The sequence below is a fragment of the Nilaparvata lugens genome, chromosome 4 (genome assembly GCF_014356525.2).
Source record: "Nilaparvata lugens isolate BPH chromosome 4, ASM1435652v1, whole genome shotgun sequence".
Lineage (NCBI taxonomy): Eukaryota > Metazoa > Arthropoda > Insecta > Hemiptera > Delphacidae > Nilaparvata > Nilaparvata lugens.
In genome coordinates, this window is record NC_052507.1 from 33,034,696 (window position 1) to 33,053,782 (window position 19,087).

At 28.2% G+C, this 19,087-nt stretch overlaps 1 protein-coding gene across 1 annotated transcript in view; it reads right to left on the minus strand.

Annotated features, from left to right (window-relative positions):
* LOC111050143 overlaps positions 1 to 19,087 on the minus strand; it is a 565,154-nt gene that overhangs the window by 235,969 nt on the left and 310,098 nt on the right. Inside the window, exons 13-16 of the mRNA XM_039426978.1 lie at positions 18,431 to 18,627; positions 17,576 to 17,814; positions 16,501 to 16,769; positions 11,408 to 11,516 (exon numbers count right to left, since the gene is read on the minus strand). Of these exons, the coding sequence (XP_039282912.1) occupies positions 11,408 to 11,516; positions 16,501 to 16,769; positions 17,576 to 17,814; positions 18,431 to 18,627 (814 nt within the window). The remainder of the gene's footprint in view (positions 1 to 11,407; positions 11,517 to 16,500; positions 16,770 to 17,575; positions 17,815 to 18,430; positions 18,628 to 19,087) is intronic.

Consider the following 19,087-nt stretch of genomic DNA (forward strand, 5'->3'; position numbering starts at 1 on the left):
AGCCTGTTTGATGTCTTATGAGAGTTTAACATTTTGTTGAACGCAGATCATTATAAGAATCCATTGAGAGATGGCGGCTCGTGTAACAACTGAAAGATGGAGAGGAATGAGAAATAGAGGATGAGAGTGAAGGGAGAGAGGAAGAAAAAGTGCCAAGTGTGAGAGGTGAAGGAGTGAGAGAGAGAGAGCGTTTGTTTAGACTGAATAAATTTATAACACGATTGTCTGGAAGCGGAGCACACACACAGCAGCTATACATTCAAATTACGCGGATCCTCAATTCTAATATTTCCAGTGATTTAGGGCTTACCGTACACGCTCTTATTTCGAAACTTCACCTTCCATGAAGGTAAATAATAAAGCACGACGAAGAATAAAGCTGAGAGAAGCCTGATAACTTACATCAATTTTGCAGCCGCCGGCTTACGATTTCTAATGACTACAGCACCGTCTTACGGCGATTGTTCGGTGGCGCTCTGCGGATTTCGCCACTTCAAATTCACTTTACTAATAATCGGCTCTCTCGTTAAACATGCAACAATATCTCCACTTTTCAAGATTACTTGTGAACTTGAGATAATTACATCGTTATTCATCATCCTGAATACTTCAACTGATGAACAGAATAATATTCGAAAGTGAGAGTCAACAGATACTTTGAAAATTGAAAGTTCAACTTAATAATATTATTACCACCAAATAACACAGGACTAAGCTCTAGATGAAAATTTTTCGATAATTTAGTTTTAAAAATATGATATAGTAAAGGAACATTTCAATCATCATCGTCGTCGTCGTCTTTCTAAACAAGGATCAGGCTATTTGCCTGTTTCGACATCAAACTCCCCATCATATCCATCTTTAGCTGGGTCTGCCCACACTTCTCCTTCCTACCAATGCGACATGACTGCCTTGAGAATTGAAATTGAAATTTATTCTTCCAAAAAATACATTAAAATTACAATATATTACAATGTATAACTGAAAATAGTGGAAAAATATTGCTTTTAACAACCCCTGAGTTACTACAGTGTGGGGTCGTTCATGTTCCATATGCATTTTTTATTCTCTTGAATAGTATGGTTACAGTGTTAAACAAATATAAGAATTAAACAAAAATAAAAACAGCAGAGCTCTGCATGAATAGAAACGTAGATATAAACTATAAATATAATGCCTTCAATATGAATAGTAAATATGAACAGATCTAGTACTAGAAACTATCAAGTTAAAATCTGAACAATAATGAAAGAGAATGTAAAATAAAACTGTAATTAGATAAAGCTATGAAATATAAGAAATAAATTTAGCTGAATTGAACTCTTGAGCTTAAATAATGCAATCTGGTAATTTGAGCGTGTTGAAATGCCATACATACATAATAAAATTATTAAAATAATCTACTGAGATAAAATTTATTGAAACAATGTTTCCACTTCATTCCTCTCCAATAGCCAACTCTTGGTCAAGTGTCTGAATCTATTCAAGCGTAATGCATCCTTTATTTCACTAGGCAAAAGGTTGAAAATACGAGGAGCGACATATAGAAAGAATCTCCTGAATTTTTCCTTTCTTGGACGAGGCGGAATAAAGTACCCTCCTGTACGTAGCATTGGGTGACGTACTTCATAGATGAATTCATTGAGATCTTGGCCGCTTTCTTTGTAAAATAGTTCTAGCACTTTGTGAAAATATAAATACCTTAATGGTAAGATATTTCTATCTCTGAATAGAATGAGGGAATGATGTCGAGCTGGTTTCCTACTTATCACTCTCATTATGAATTTCTGGCCTACTACTAAGGGATTGAGTGTTGTTATGTACGCCTCCTGTCGCTCTCCATCCTTTGAACATGATCTTTCAAGTTTTGCCGATTCTATTCAATCTTCTGTCATATAGAGGCTATGTTCAGCTTACTTCTTATAATAACATTATAAATTCTATCTTCCCTTTTGCACCCTTTAACTGCTCATAAAAACCCTATTTAGGCAGCCTGAGTAACCTGCTCCATTCCCTCCTTCTCAGGCTTCTGAAGGCCATATGAGAGAGTTGGAATAGTCATTACCTCATAAAATTTCAGTTTTTTTCTCTCTCCTGCTCTGTTTTTCAATGTCTTATTCATTGCTCCACAAATGGATTCATGGAATCTGTTCAATTTCACATTTAAGTCTTGGTCCATCTCGTAGGTAATATCACAGCCCAAATACTTGAAGTGTGATACTTGCTCCAGGACTCTATCAAATTCAATCATATAAATGGATTTTATCAGATCTTAAACTCAAGAATCGAAGATTTGAGACACAATAGCAGCCTCACCAATTCCTCCCTACCCAATAAGATTAGACATTTTATCGACAATGAATTGGAGAGTAAAATTTCTAATTATTGTATTTAGCCAGTCCAATATTGAATACGGTATAATAGATCAGAATTTATTTTTAAAATGTTAGTCCAGTCACTATATACATTGGTGCTTTCAATATATATTGTAGTTCTGATTTTCTAATACATTGTTTGGATACATAGGAGAAAATCAGAGCCAATTTTCTTATACAAAATTTCCTTGTGCTGAATACAGGTTGGCCAAACAACCTCATACTCATTTCTCATTTCTCAGCTATCTCAGCCAAGTCCAGTTTTTTGGTCGAAAACATTCACTACCACCTTTTTTCGATTAACACATTTCAAATAAAATGATATATATGAGAGCTTTCTGTCTTCAATAGGTACTGAGTTGAAATTTTTCAAAAATGAGTTTTTTTCAAGGAAAAATGAATTTCCGTTTTTACCAACGATATAATTATTTTAAACGTAAAATTCGGAATTATCTAAGCGTAATTCTGTGCTCTTCAGCCTGAGACCAGGTAGATCGATATATCCAATGAAGATTTCCAGGTACACCTAATAACAATGCTCCTTTTAATTTTGAAAAATACCTGATTTTTAGCTTTAACCATCATCACTAACAGTATTGTCCTCACATTGAGGCTCCATGCGATAGTATAGGTTTATAGGATTATATTCCATGAGAATCACCTGTTAGATGCACCTCATTTCAAAAATGATTAAATGTTTAAATGTTTAAATGTTTAAATGTTAAATGTTTAAATGTTTAAATGTTTAAATGTTTAATGTTTAAATGTTTGAATGTTTAATGTTTAAATGTTTAAATGTTTAAATGTTTAATGTTTAAATGTTTAAATGTTTAAGTTTAAATGTTAAATGTTTAAATGTTAAATGTTTAAATGTTTAAATGTTTAAATGTTTAAATGTTTAAATGTTTAAATGTTTAAATTTTAAATGTTTAAATGTTTAAATGTTTAAATGTTTAAATGTTTAATGTTTAAATGTTTAAAGTTTAAATGTTTAATGTTTAAATGTTTAAATGTTTAAATGTTTAAATGTTTAAATGTTTAAATGTTTAAATGTTTAAATGTTTAAATGTTTAAATGTTTAAATGTTTAAATGTTTAAATGTTTAAATGTTAATGTTTAAATGTTTAAATGTTTAAATGTTTAAATGTTTAAATGTTTAAATGTTTAAATGTTTAAATGTTTAAATGTTTAAATGTTTAATGTTTAAATGTTTAAATGTTTAAATGTTTAAATGTTTAAATGTTTAAATGTTTAAATGTTTAAATGTTTAAATGTTTAAATGTTTAAATGTTTAAATGTTTAAATGTTTAAATGTTAAATGTTTAATGTTTAAATGTTTAAATGTTTAAATGTTTAAATGTTTAAATGTTTAAATGTTTAAATGTTTAAATTTTAAATGTTTAAATGTTAAATGTTTAAATGTTTAATGTTCAAATGTTTAAATGTTTGAATGTTTAATGTTAAATGTTTAAATGTTTAAATGTTTGAATGTTTAAATGTTTTAAATGTTTAAATGTTTAAATGTTTAAATGTTCAAATGTTTAAATGTTTAAATGTTAAATGTTTAAATGTTAAATGTTTAAATGTTTAAATGTTTAAATGTTTAAATGTTTAATGTTTAAATGTTTAAATGTTTAAATGTTTAGATGTTTAAATGTTTCAATGTTTAATGTTAAATGTTTAATGTTTAATGTTTGAATGTTTAAATGTTTAAATTTTCAAATGTTCAAATGTTTAAATGTTTGAATGTTTTAATGTTTAATGTTTGAATGTTCAAATGTTTAATGTTTAAATGTTTAAATTTTCAAATGTTCAAATGTTTAAATGTTTAAATGTTGAATGTTCAAATGTTTAAATGTTCAAATGTTCAAATGTTCAAATGTTTAGATGTTTAATGTTTGAATGTTTGAATGTTCAAATGTTTAGATGTTTAATGTTTGAATGTTTGAATGTTTAAATGTTCAAATGTTTAGATGTTTGAATGTTTAAATTTTAAATGTTTAAATTTTCAAATGTTCAAATGTTCAAATGTTTGAATGTTTAAATGTTTACATGTTTAAATGTTTACATGTTTAAATGTTTAAATGTAAATGTTTAAATGTTCAATGTTCAAATGTTTAAATGTTTACATGTTTAAATGTTTAAATGTATAAATGTTTAAATGTTGAATGTTTAAATGTTTAATTAAAATGTTTGAATGTTCAAATGTTTGAATGTTAAATGTTTAAATGTTCAATGTTCAAATGTTCAAATGTTAAATGTTTAAATTTTAAATGTTTGAATGTTTAAATGTTTCAATGTCTAAATGTTTAGATGTTTGAATGTTTAAATGTTCAATGTTCAAATGTTTAGATGTTTGAATGTTTAAATGTTTCAATGTCTAAATGTTTAAATGTCTAAATGTTTAGATGTTTAATGTTTGAATGTTTGAATGTTTAAATGTTAAATGTTAAAATGTTTGAATGTTTGAATGTTTAAATGTTTAAATGGTTAAATGTTCAAATGTTCAAATGTTTAAATGTTAAATGTTTAATGTTTGAATGTTCAAATGTTTGAATGTTCAAATGTTTGAATGTTTGATGTTCAAATGTTTAAATGTTAAATGTTCAAATGTTCAAATGTTCAAATGTTCAAATGTTCAAATGTTTAAATGTTAAATGTTTAAATTTTAAATGTTTAAATGGTTAATGTTCAAATGTTTAGATGTTTGAATGTTTAAATGTTCAAATGTTCAAATGTTTGAATGTTCAAATGTTTGAATGTTCAAATGTTTAAATGTTCAATGTTTAAATGTTTAATGTTTAAATGTTGAATGTTCAAATGTTTGAATGTTTAAATGTTTAATTAAAATGTTTGAATGTTTGAATGTTCAAATGTTTAATGTTTAATGTTTAAATGTTTCAATGTCTAAATGTTTAAATGTTCAATGTTTAAATGTTTAAATGTTCAAATGTTTGAATGTTAAATGTTTAAATGTTCAATGTTCAAATGTTCAAATGTTAAATGTTTAAATTTTCAAATGTTCAAATGTTTAATGTTTAAATGTTCAAATGTTCAAATGTTAAATGTTTAAATGTTTCAATGTCTAAATGTTTAAATGTTCAAATGTTTAAATGTTCAAATGTTCAAATGTTCAAATGTTTAAATGTATAAATGTTTAAATGTTTGAATGTTCAAATGTTTAGATGTTTAAATGTTTAAATTTTCAAATGTTCAAATGTTCAAATGTTAAAATGTTTGAATGTTTAAATGTTTAAATGGTTAAATGTTTAAATGTATAAATGTTTAAATGTTCAAATGTTCAAATGTTTAAATGTTCAAATGTTCAAATGTTTAATGTTTAAATGTATAAATGTTTAAATGTTTGATGTTTAAATGTTTAATGTTTGAATGTTTGAATGTTTGATGTTCAAATGTTTAATGTTTAAATTTTAATGTTTAAATGTTTAAATTTTCAAATGTTCAAATGTTTAAATGTTGAATGTTCAAATGTTTAAATGTTAAATGTTAAATGTTTAAATGTTCAAATGTTCAAATGTTTAAATGTTTAGATGTTTAATGTTTGAATGTTTAATGTTTAAACATTTAAAACATTTGAACATTTAAAACATTTGAACATTTAAACATTTAAACATTTAACATTTAAACATTAAACATTTAACATTCAAACATTCAAACATTTAAACATTTAAATGTTTAAATGTATAAATGTTTAAATGTTCAAATGTTCAAATGTTAAATGTTTAAATGTTCAAATGTTTGAATGTTCAAATGTTTAAATGTTGAATGTTTAAATGTTTAGATGTTTAATGTTTGAATGTTTAAATGTTTCAATGTCTAAATGTTTAAATGTTAAATGTTCAAATGTTCAAATGTTCAAATGTTAAATGTTTAATGTTTAATGTTTGAATGTTTAAATGTTTCAATGTCTAAATGTTTAGATGTTTAATGTTTAAACATTTAAACATTAACATTTAAACATTCAACATTTAAACATTTAAAAATTTAAACATTCAAGCATTTAAACATTTAAACATTTAAATGTTTAAATGTTAAAATGTTTGAATGTTTAAATTTATACATTTAAACATTTAAGCATTTAAACATTTAAACTTTAAACATTTAAACATTTAAGCATTTTAACATTTAAACATTCAACATTTAAACATTTAAACATTAAACATTTAAACATTTAACATTGAAACATTTTACATTTAAACATTTAAGCATTTAAGCATTTAAACATTTAAATGTTTAAATGTTCAAATGTTTGAATGTTTAAATTTATACATTTAAACATTTAAACATTTAAACATTTAAAAATTTAAACATTCAAGCATTTAAACATTTAAATGTTTAAATGGTTAAATGTTCAAATGTTCAAATGTTTGAATGTTCAAATGTTTGAATGTTCAAATGTTTAAATGTTCAATGTTTAATGTTTAATATTTAAATGTTTGAATGTTCAAATGTTTGAATGTTTGAATGTTTAAATGTTTGAATGTTTGAATGTTTAAATTTATACATTTAAACATTTAAAATTTAAACATTTAAACATTTAAACATTCAAACATTTAACATTTAAACATTTAAGCATTTTAACATTTAAACATTCAACATTTAAACATTTAAGCATTTAAACATTTAAATGTTTAAATTTTCAAATGTTCAAATGTTTAATGTTTAAATGTTCAAATGTTCAAATGTTTAATGTTTAAACATTTAAACTTTAAACATTTAAACATTTAAGCATTTAAACATTTAAGCATTTAAGCATTTAAGCATTTAAGCATTTAAGCATTTAAGCATTTAAGCATTTTAACATTTAAACATTAAACATTCAAACATTAAACATTTAACATTCAAACATTTAACATTTAAACATTTAAACTTTAAACATTTAACATTGAAACATTTTACATTTAAACATTTAACATTGAAACATTTTACATTTAAACATTTAAATGTTTAAATTTTCAAATGTTCAAATGTTTAATGTTTAAATGGTTAAATGTTCAAATGTTTGAATGTTTTAATGTTAAAATGTTAAAATGTTTGAATGTTTGAATGTTCAAATGTTTAATGTTTAAATATTTAAATGTTTGAATGTTTAAATGTTTAAATGTTTAAATGTTTAAATGTTTAAATGTTTAAATGTTTAAATGTTTAAATGTTTAAATGTTTAAATGTTTAAATGTTAAAATGTTAAATGTTTAAATGTTTAAATGTTAATGTTTAAATGTTTAAATGTTTAATGTTTAAATGTTAAATGTTTAATGTTTAAATGTTAAATGTTTAATGTTTAAATGTTTAAATGTTTAAATGTTCAAATGTTTAAATGTTTAAATGTTAAATGTTTAAATGTTTAAATGTTTAAATGTTTAATGTTTAAATGTTTAAATATTTAAATGTTTGAATGTTTAAATGTTTAAATTTTAAATGTTTAAATGTTTAAATGTTTAAATGTTTAAATTTATACATTTAAACATTTAAACATTAAACATTTAACATTGAAACATTTTACATTTAAACATTTAAGCATTTAAGCATTTAAGCATTTTAACATTTAAACTTTAAACATTTAACATTGAAACATTTTACATTTAAACATTTGAACATTTGAACATTTGAACATTTGAACATTTAAACATTAACATTTAAACATTTAGACATTGAAACATTTAAACATTTGAACATTTGAACATTTGAACATTTAAACATTTAACATTTAACATTTAAACATTCAACATTTAAACATTTAGACATTTAGACATTTAAACATTTACATTTAAACATTTAAACATTTAAAAACATTTAAACATTCAAACATTCAAACATTTAAACATTTAAGCATTTAAACATTTAAATGTTTAAATGTTCAAATGTTTAAATGTTGAATGTTTAAATGTTTAAATATTTAAATGTTTGAATGTTAAATGTTTAATGTTTGAATGTTTAAATGTTTGAATGTTTAAATTTATACATTTAAACATTTAAAAACATTTAAACATTTGAACATTCAAACATTCAAACATTCAAACATTTAAACATTTAGACATTGAAACATTTAAACATTCAACATTTAAACATTTAGACATTTAGACATTTAGACATTTAGACATTTAGACATTTAAACATTTAAGCATTTAAACATTTAAAATTTAAACATTCAAGCATTTAAACATTTAAGCATTTTAACATTTAAACATTTGAACATTCAAACATTCAAACATTTAACATTTAAACATTTAACATTGAAACATTTAAACATTTAGACATTTAGACATTTAGACATTTAAACATTTAACATTGAAACATTTTACATTTAAACATTTGAACATTTGAACATTTAAACATTTGAACATTCAAACATTCAAACATTCAAACATTTAAACATTTATACATTTAAACATTTAAGCATTTAAGCATTTTAACATTTAAACATTTGAACATTTAAACATTTAGACATTTAAACATTTAGACATTTAGACATTTAGACATTTAGACATTTAGACATTTAAACATTTAAGCATTTAAGCATTTAAGCATTTAAACATTTAACATTGAAACATTTTACATTTAAACATTTGAACATTTGAACATTTAAACATTTAACATTTAAACATTTATACATTTAAACATTTAAGCATTTAAACATTTAAAATTTAAACATTTAACATTTAACATTTAACATTTAAACATTCAACATTTAAACATTTAAGCATTTTAACATTTAAACATTCAAACATTCAAACATTTAAACATTTATACATTTAAACATTTAGACATTTAGACATTTAGACATTTAAACATTTAAGCATTTTAACATTTAAACATTTATACATTTAAACATTTAGACATTGAAACATTTAAACATTTAAACCTTTAAACATTTAACATTCAAACATTTAAACATTAAACATTCAAACATTTAACATTTAAACATTCAACATTTAAACATTTAGACATTGAAACATTTAAACATTTAACATTGAAACATTTTACATTTAAACATTTAGACATTGAAACATTTAAACATTCAACATTTAAACATTTGAACATTTAAACATTTGAACATTTGAACATTTAAACATTTGAACATTTGAAAATTTAAACATTTAAACATTTAGACATTGAAACATTTAAACATTTACATTTAAACATTTGAACATTTGAACATTTGAACATTTAAACATTTAACATTTAACATTTAAACATTTGAACATTTGAAAATTTAAACATTTAACATTCAAACATTTAACATTTAACATTTAAACATTTAAGCATTTAAGCATTTAAACATTTAAGCATTTTAACATTTAAACTTTAAACATTTAACATTGAAACATTTAAACATTTAACATTGAAACATTTTACATTTAAACATTTGAACATTTAAACATTTATACATTTAAACATTTAAACATTTAAACATTTAAACATTTAACATTTAAACATTTAAACATTTAACATTTAAACATTTAACATTTAAACATTTAACATTTAAACATTTAAACATTTAAACATTTAAACATTTAAACATTTAAACATTTAAACATTAAACATTTAAACATTAAACATTTAAACATTTAAACATTTAAACATTTAAACATTTAAACATTTGAACATTTAAACATTTAAACATTTAAACATTTAAACATTCAAACATTCAAACATTTAAACATTTAAACATTTAAACATTTAAACATTTAAACATTTAAACATTTAAACATTTAAACATTTAAACATTTAAACATTTGAACATTTAAACATTTAAACATTTAAACATTTAAACATTTAAACATTTAAACATTTGAACATTTAAACATTTAAACATTTAAACATTTAAACATTTAAACATTTAAACATTTAAACATTAAACATTTAAACATTTAAACATTTAAACATTTAACATTTAAACATTCAACATTTAAACATTTAACATTTAAACATTTAAACATTCAACATTTAAACATTTAAACATTTAAACATTTAAACATTTAAATATTTAAACATTTGGAAATACCAAACCGTCGACTTGAATCTTAGACCTCACTTCGCTTGGTCAATAATTACAAGATAGAGTTTCATAACCTCAAAGTTTTCAATTATTTATTTTGTGCATATCCATTGCCCTCCCAGGAGCAGGACGTGACAAGGTCTATCTGAATGATTTCATGTAATCTTACTTTACGACAGTATATAATATGCATCTGGGACCGAGGGGCTCAATCTGTGTATCTGGAACACGAGAGAGGCTTCAGAAGATTACTTTGTCAGACCTGACTTACGTACTACACAGATTAAACTCTCATTTTTGTGCTCCCTCGTTTATTTGGATGATTGGAATAATGTATAGCTGAACGAAAAGATATTACCCTATATTCATTCATTCGATCATTTCTATACAGTACATTAGTTATATATAGTACATTTCAAAATTGTAAATTACAATCATATTATACTACATAGATTCTTCATTATTCATTTGTATACCTACGGATTACTTATCATTGACTATTGACATAATAGTGAGACGAGATAAAGCAAACAACTTAAATGAGTTATCAAATCGTTTCAGAAAGTTCTTTGTGGACTCAAATTTTCATATATATCATCTATTGTTAACTAATTTTTGTGTATTATATATTGATGAATATGTGATTGATTTGTTTCTTTTCTGAGAAAATGTGCTGTACTATTCAGTTCAATGCTGTCAAAAGTTATATTATCTACTGTAGTGATGACAACTTCAAACTAAAATCGATTTATACCAACACTAAAAACACTTGTGGATTGGAGATTGTAGCGAGGGTTGATAATGAGTGCATTGAAAGCAATTCAAATAGTATAATAGAGAAATATTTAAAAATTGAAGATTTGAACGAAGAATGATTCAAACTTCGAAATCGATTTGAATATTATGATGGAGTAATAGTTAAGGATAATGGAAGTTTGATGGGATGGAGAGAGGTGAATGGCAGTGACAGAATGGTGGACAGTATATTAGTAATAATAGCTCACCTGCTCACCTCTGGCTTGGAGAACAAAGCTGCTTGCTGCCGATCACCCTCTTGTACAGAGTCAGCGAATTGTGTAGGATGTTCAGAATGGACACAGCATGCGCACTCGACAGTACGTCTGCAACACCAAACCAAACAAACCTGTTCAGAGACACTAAAATATGAGAATGATGCAGTGAGCCTGATGTAGCCTGATGAGCCTGATGCAGTAATGATGTAGTGTAGGGAGCCTCTTTCATATCCCGCGCCACATGGTAGCTGTAAATGGTTCATTCTCCGCCAGTATTGGTTAGGGTTAGCCTAATAGTTGAAGAGAATAATTCGAAGTAGAAGTTTGAAGTTTTCTGTTATTGCCAATTTTTCTAGTAAACATGCACATATTAAGCCGTGTCAACACTAAACAAATGCTCGACAAACAAGTTTGTTAAAACAGTTTCGGCAAATTTTATTATGATTGACAAACAATGTTTGCCCGTGGCCAGTGTCGACGCGTCACCAAACAAAATATTTGTAAGTGAGGAGAACAGGTTTAATGTTTTACAGCTGTCAACGCTGGAAATGTTTGGAGAAACAGTAATTTCTTGTTTGACAAACAATGATTGTCCAAACTTTTTTAAATGTTTGTCCCTGAGCTCCTCAACAAACATGTTTGTCGAACATGTATGTCGAACATTTATTCAGTGTGGACACGGCTTTATACGTAAATAATGAAGAAAAATCGAGTAAAACAACATTCTCTGTTAATTTTTTTTTTCATTGAAAAGTGGACTAAATAATGTGATACTCTAATAAATCGGTGAACTCAATAACTCTAGTACGATTTTTTTATAAATAAAGAATATCTGAGTTTCAGGAGGAATCCCCACGTTTAACTAACTATTGCCGAAGTATGAGTAAGTATTAGAAAATTGAGTAAATGGATCATTGGAGAGATGAGAAACGTGCGATTTGAAAACTATCTGTAAGGGAGGAAAACTATAAATCTTTAATTTGGTATCAACTCAGATAGAATAAGAACAAATAGAAAACACTTGGTTCAATACACGTACTTCCACTTCATACAAATGTAGTTGTTGTAATCTCTGAAGGATGAAGTAAGAGCGCAGAACGACTTTTATCATTCAACTGTCTCTTCACAATAATTTATGCTTTGTAGTATGAGATGAATAGATGACTTCAATACTAGAATGGACTAGAGTTCTGGAAAATAAAGCATTTGAGTTTTAATTTGAGTTATAATAAGTTAAAATAAAAACTGGTTGACAACCAATTTAAACAAAAATAGTTTTTTTATCTTGTTTCGTCTCTTAATAATCTGAAATATTAATTATTAAAGAATGGGAGATCTATGATCTATAAACATTCAACGCGATGAATAATACATTTTCAAAACAAAAGTGAGCTGTTGTATTTACAAGAGGGTACAAGAGAATAAAAAATTGTAAAGTGTTTATAATCAAAAGAAATATGAGAAAAGTATGAACAGCATGATGCAAATAGGAATTGTCCATATCATATTAATATTGAAAGTGAATAATAAAAAGTTAGTTTAAGCCCGAGGAGATCCACATCACTTTCGCTTCAATAATTACTTGAGTAGAGACACCTTCAAAACTATCGATTTGGTTCCAGAATTCTAATAAATTCACTCATTTAATATCGAAAATATGTGGATGCAAGTATAGCAGAGCAGAGACATTATTATCGTATGATAATAATGAAAATTAACTCTCCCTGGTTTTCAGCTCCGAGAAACGTGGGCAGGGAGGAAGCCTATTTGAAATGATAAATCAAATAATTTTCCATGACAGAAGAGGTTCTATAAGGTGAAAGTGGTAGCTGGATTCCTAGAATTTCCAAATCATAGCTACCTTCATTCTTGGAAATATTTTACCGGTTATTATTCAGTGATTCACTTTGAGATTGGTGAGTAGCTTCGAATGACAAGTTAATTAAATCTAGACCGTCTTTATTATGGAAGAGTTGATGATTCACTCAGGAATTCAGTATCAATGTAATCTCTGTCAGGATAATGCAAAATATTGCTGCAATATTCGTAACTTTGAAAACACATGCTAAGACAATTTGTCTTCTGTCTTGATATTGTTTGACAAGAGTCTCAAAACCCAGATTCCCATATTTCATATTCCAACAGGCCTTGAGGGGCTCAGAAGATAATCTATATAATAAGAGAGAGTAGGGTTGTTTTAGTTCGTGTGTTCGTTTGTTCGCATCAAAACATGTCAACTTGTAGATTGCATACCGGAAAAACGGGAATGATTTAGATCTCCAAATTTTGCACATAGATTCTAAAAATATCAATCTCGTGAACCTGGAAGCCAAAATTTCAATTTTCCTTCTAGATTCTTCAGAATTGATGTTCAAATTCCATTAGTCAATAACTCTATATCTATAAAAGGCTAAGCCTCAACAGACTGAAATCACACCACAGCCCAAACTACTGAGCCTACAAACTTGAAATTTTGCACTATTGTTTATGATAGCCACAAAACATCCACAAAGAAGGATTTTGCCCCCCTGAGGGATCTGGGGCCCCCAAAAAATGTCGTACTTTTTAACCGCTCATTGCACAGCAGAGTCATGAGGAACTTATTTGTTCAGCTACAAAAAAAAAATTAGATCTATGCAGAAAAATTCCGACTAGGAGCAGAGAGGGGGCCAGGAGAGGGCATTTTTTGAAAATGTTCATGTAAAATCACACTACAGCTCAAACTAATTGGCCTACTGACTTAAAACTTTGCTAGACTTATTGAGATTAGTGCTAGCCGATGCATTTTGGTTGCACAAAAAAAATTTCAAGCTGATAACACCGATTAAACTAACCGGCATAAGAAAATTCTTATTCTGATTAGTAGGCACCTTTTTAATGGCAATTGGCTGAAATGAATAAAATTTGGATGCACAAAGATAAAAATCGGAAAATGATTCTTGTTTAACTAATCGACGTAAAAAAATTCCAACAGGCCATTCACAAGGAATTAAATCCAACTAACGCCGATTGATAGCTGTCTTCCAACCTATCAACCTGTCATCCAACCTACTGATAGCTGTCTTCCAACCTATCAACCTGTCATCCAACCTACTGATAGCTGTCTTCCAACCTATAACCTGTCATCCAACCTACTGATAGCTGTCTTCCAACCTATCAACCTGTCATCCAACCTACTGATAGCTGTCTTCCAACCTATTAACCTGTCATCCAACCTACTGATAGCTGTCTTCCAACCTATCAACCTGTCATCCAACCAACTGATAGCTGTCTTCCAACCTATCAACCTGTCATCCAACCTACTGATAGCTGTCTTCCAACCTATCAAGCTGTCATCCAACCAACTGATAGCTGTCTTCCAACCTATCAACCTGTCATCCAACCTACTGATAGCTGTCTTCCAACCTATCAAGCTGTCATCCAACCTATCAAGCTGTCATCCAACCTACTGATAGCTGTCTTCCAAAATTAGTTTTTGGAAAAAAACTACATAATTCAAAGTATGAGCTAAATATATGAATGAATCTCATCCGTTAGTAAAATAGAAAAGAATATTCAGCTGATATTAGCATTGAAAATTACATTCTGATTTTTGAGGTTAGTTTTCGATCTGGTTTGTCTGCAGATAGCACAGCACTTGCGACAGACAGAACATTTTTATGGCGCATGCTTAATGAATAGTCACAGCTTCAATAACATAACCTCAATTTTTTGCAATTTGTTCAGGATAATAATTTTAATAACATCACTGTCGGAACAGTGTTGCCGGTTTGTGAAGCCGTAAAAATCTTGGTTAGTTAACAGGAAAACTTAATCAGAATTGAAAACTAGCTGATCTTTGTGGAACAGAAATGTATCCGTAAAACTAAAGCTGATTTGTTAATCGGCGTTTATGTCCATATTTAGCAGACGTACTTGCTACTGGCCCATAGTTCTGAAACTTTGTTTTCCTGATGCAATGTTTAGGCCTACACGTGGCATGCATTATTAATTTTTCAGCTAGAACAGATTTTTTGAGACAACGTGCTAAATAAACGTCTACAGTTCCATCAATGTTGTATCGGCAATATGAAAACGTATGCAGTTAATATGTCTTTGAATAAAGGTGTTGATATTCACATAAAGAAATTATCCTATTCCATTTTTATTTTATAAAAATTTCAAAATATTATTCGAGCCCTGATAGAATGACTGACTCACTGTACAGTCAGTCGAAAATTTTAATATTGGAATAAGGGGTATTTTGGCAAGCTATGCACCTTTTCGATATATCTTCAAATGAAAAATGAGTTTTGTGGGTTGTCAAAACTCCCTCTGGAAGGGAAACTATTCAACTTATTCTATCTTTCAGTAAAATAACAATGATCATCCATCCATCTATTATCTTCTGTACTATAATAAAGGAAAGAACGGGATTATACATGTATACAGGTGTAAAGTATAGGAAAATTATGTTTGATGCATCATCACGTCTGAACTACTGGACTGATTTACTTTAAATGCTGCTAATAAATTCTCAATCAACCGAGGATTCTTATAGACCTATTTTCAATTCTTCTAGATTTCATTACGTCAAGTTTTCAGTTTGTCAAGATTTAAAATAGACCCTTGCGAAGCACGGGTTACCTGCTAGTAATATCATAATTATGTTTTTTCAATTGAAGTCTAGCAAACATTGATCATAACATTTTCTTTATATTTATATTCAAGTCTATAAAAATCACAGCTCTTCTTTGCCAATATTTACAAATTCATTCTCCATATATTATTGAACTTTGAAGTTCACCTTAAACTTTAAAAAGAAAAGTCGATATATCTAGAGGATTCCATTCCGTGTTACGTCAGGGATAACACCAAGAATATAAAAGAAAATGTTTGAGAATATTGAACTAAACTTTATCAAATGTCTTTTTGAGATGTTTGAAAAGACTGAATATTAGAGAAAAATATCAGAGGGAAAAGTCTATATAATGTAGAGGAATCCATTCCGTGTTACTTCAGGGAAAACACCAAGGTAATGGAAGAAGATATTTGAAAATATCAAACTACATTTAATCAAATGACGTTTTTTGAGATGTTTGAAAAGACTCACCCATGATGCTCTCCTCAACAGAGCTCTCTGGCGTGATAGTCTTGCGCACTTGCTCGATTTGCTCGCCGGCGGCATGCCGCCACACAGAGCCCAGCCGTTTGGCGCTCAGCTTCTGGTTGCGGGGGCGGCTGCTGCCACTCGCTGCCGCCCCCGTCCCACCTCCACTGCCTGTTCCTGAGCCTTCCTGTCCTCCAGATGCCGCCGTCCCGTCCACAGACGCTTGTGCATGCAGCGACTGAGGTTCACCCAGCTCGTTGGTCGGCTGACTCCTGTTTAAACAATCGAACCAATTTTATTAAAAATCATTGAAATATAATGAGAATGACATTATTATTCCATGAATATCACCAACATTGTCCTACAAATATACAATAACTCGAGGAGACATCAACCCTTGAGTTAATGGAGATGGAGATCGCAATCATTCCAACAGAATTGACATGTGAAATAATGAAGAACATTCAAGCATTGTTAAGATATTAAGGATCAACAAATGTGGACCTGTGACTACTGTTCCATTCATGATAACAGCAAAACATTTGAATTGGTATCAAGTGATCATCAGTGAAAGTATGTTCCCCACATAACATTTCTCTAACAACTACTTTGAACTAGTAAGCATTCATACCCAGATTCTGTATTATTTCATGGCATAGTATTGAGTGTTGGGATTATATTATGTTACCTGTATTTTTAATATACTTGAGCCATATATTATCATATCTAATGATATATCAGTGGTATCCTAATCCATATACAAAGTTATAGCTCTACAAATTAAGTTATGAATGAATTATTAATATCTAATAAATTTTTCAAGATATCAAATGTCTGGGAATTGAAAATTCCTTAATAAAAATCAATTTATCCTGACACAATAAATATAATAAAGAAAATTATAAAAGTTTCCTATTTTTTAGCATATCATTTTGAATACAGATATTTTGTCTATATTTCTAAAGAGAATGAATTATTTGATTTGATTTCTGTTATGACAACCTTCTAAAATGATGAATCTTGGGTCTTTCGCTCTGTCTATATTACTTGACTCATTATTTGAATAGTGACAACTCACTTGTCGTTGCAGGGATGACGGAGCGCATCGATGGACTTGTACTTGGCATGGCCGAGCTTGTGCACGACACACACATCGATGACCTTGTTGATGGTGACGAGTGCCGTGAATTGGTGGTCGTGCACGCCGTGAATGAGGCTCAGGCAGACCTTGAGCAGCGTGCAACACACGGCCACCAGCTCACGGCGAGCATCCTCCAAGCTCACCGCACTAGTGCTCCCGTACGCCTCCAGTGCTGTCTGAAACACAGAAAAAATCAATCCAATTATTCCATTATTCATTCATCCATTCTGTTATCAATCCAATTACAACTGAAGCTGAATGCTACAATTAGTTGGAGTTTGTACTCGAGAACTTAAGAGGGGAAACGAGAAAGGATAGGAAAAACGGGAGATGAGAGAAAGTATTGAGAGTAGGAAGAGGAAAAGATGTTAAGGAAAATAAGTAGTGAAAGAAATGGAGAAGAAGAAGAAAGTATGGAAAAATTGAGAAGGGAAGAAGAACAACAGAAAAATGAGAAGGAGAGTAGGAGACAAAGGAGAGAGAGAAGAGTATAAGAAGTAGGAAAAAACTTGAAGGAAGTATTGAGTAAAACCATAAACGTTGAAGAAGTTTCAAACACAACGAACAATGGAAGACTTATCAATTAATCAAAGGAGTTTCAATTTTACAGAAATCTTTTTTGTTGTGCAAAATTGAAAAAAACAAGTTGAAAAAACCAGCTTAAGGTTACAAAGGTTACAAAACAATTAATTAAAATTTAAAATTGAACAAAGTACTAAAAAATTATAAATGAAAACTAAACCTCTACTTGTTCACTACTTACAATGTACTACCACTAAAATGAAAACTTACTTTTAGAATGTTGTGTAGGAGGGCCGCCATACTTCTGTGCAGCGTGATGTCATTGCGCTGCTGCAACAGACGCAGTATGCTGTGAATATGCTGCAGAAGACCCCGAAGTAGGTAGCCAAGGCACTCGTGGTTGCTCGACATCTGCAGCAGCACGTGGAAGCTGCGAGACGCTTCCATCCCAGTCGACGGCTGCTTATCTGAATCATACAAATCGAAACGCAATCATAAAATGAAGAATAATGAAAATGCGTAAGGTAAAAGAAAAGATAATAGTGATAATTATGATGATAATTGAATGAGCTACAAGTAGATTATCAGATAAGAGAAAAACTAGGGAACCAGAGAAAAATTGAAATAGAAATGAAAATACGACTTTAATGAAAATGAGTAAGACTTGAATAGTAGAAAATGAAGATATGATGATACTAATACAATGAATGGATCAACTGGACGGATGTAAAGTTTTGTGGGCAAGAGAAATATAAAATTGCTAGAACAATACCGAATAAGACAGAGAAGTTAGAAAGATAAGTCAAGAAATTAAACAAGAATGAATTGTTCAGATGTTTTCGAAAGAAACTTACTTTGAATGAGAGTTTGCATCGATTTGCAAATATTTTCATTACTATTGCTATGTTCCAAGTACCCTGTAGGTAA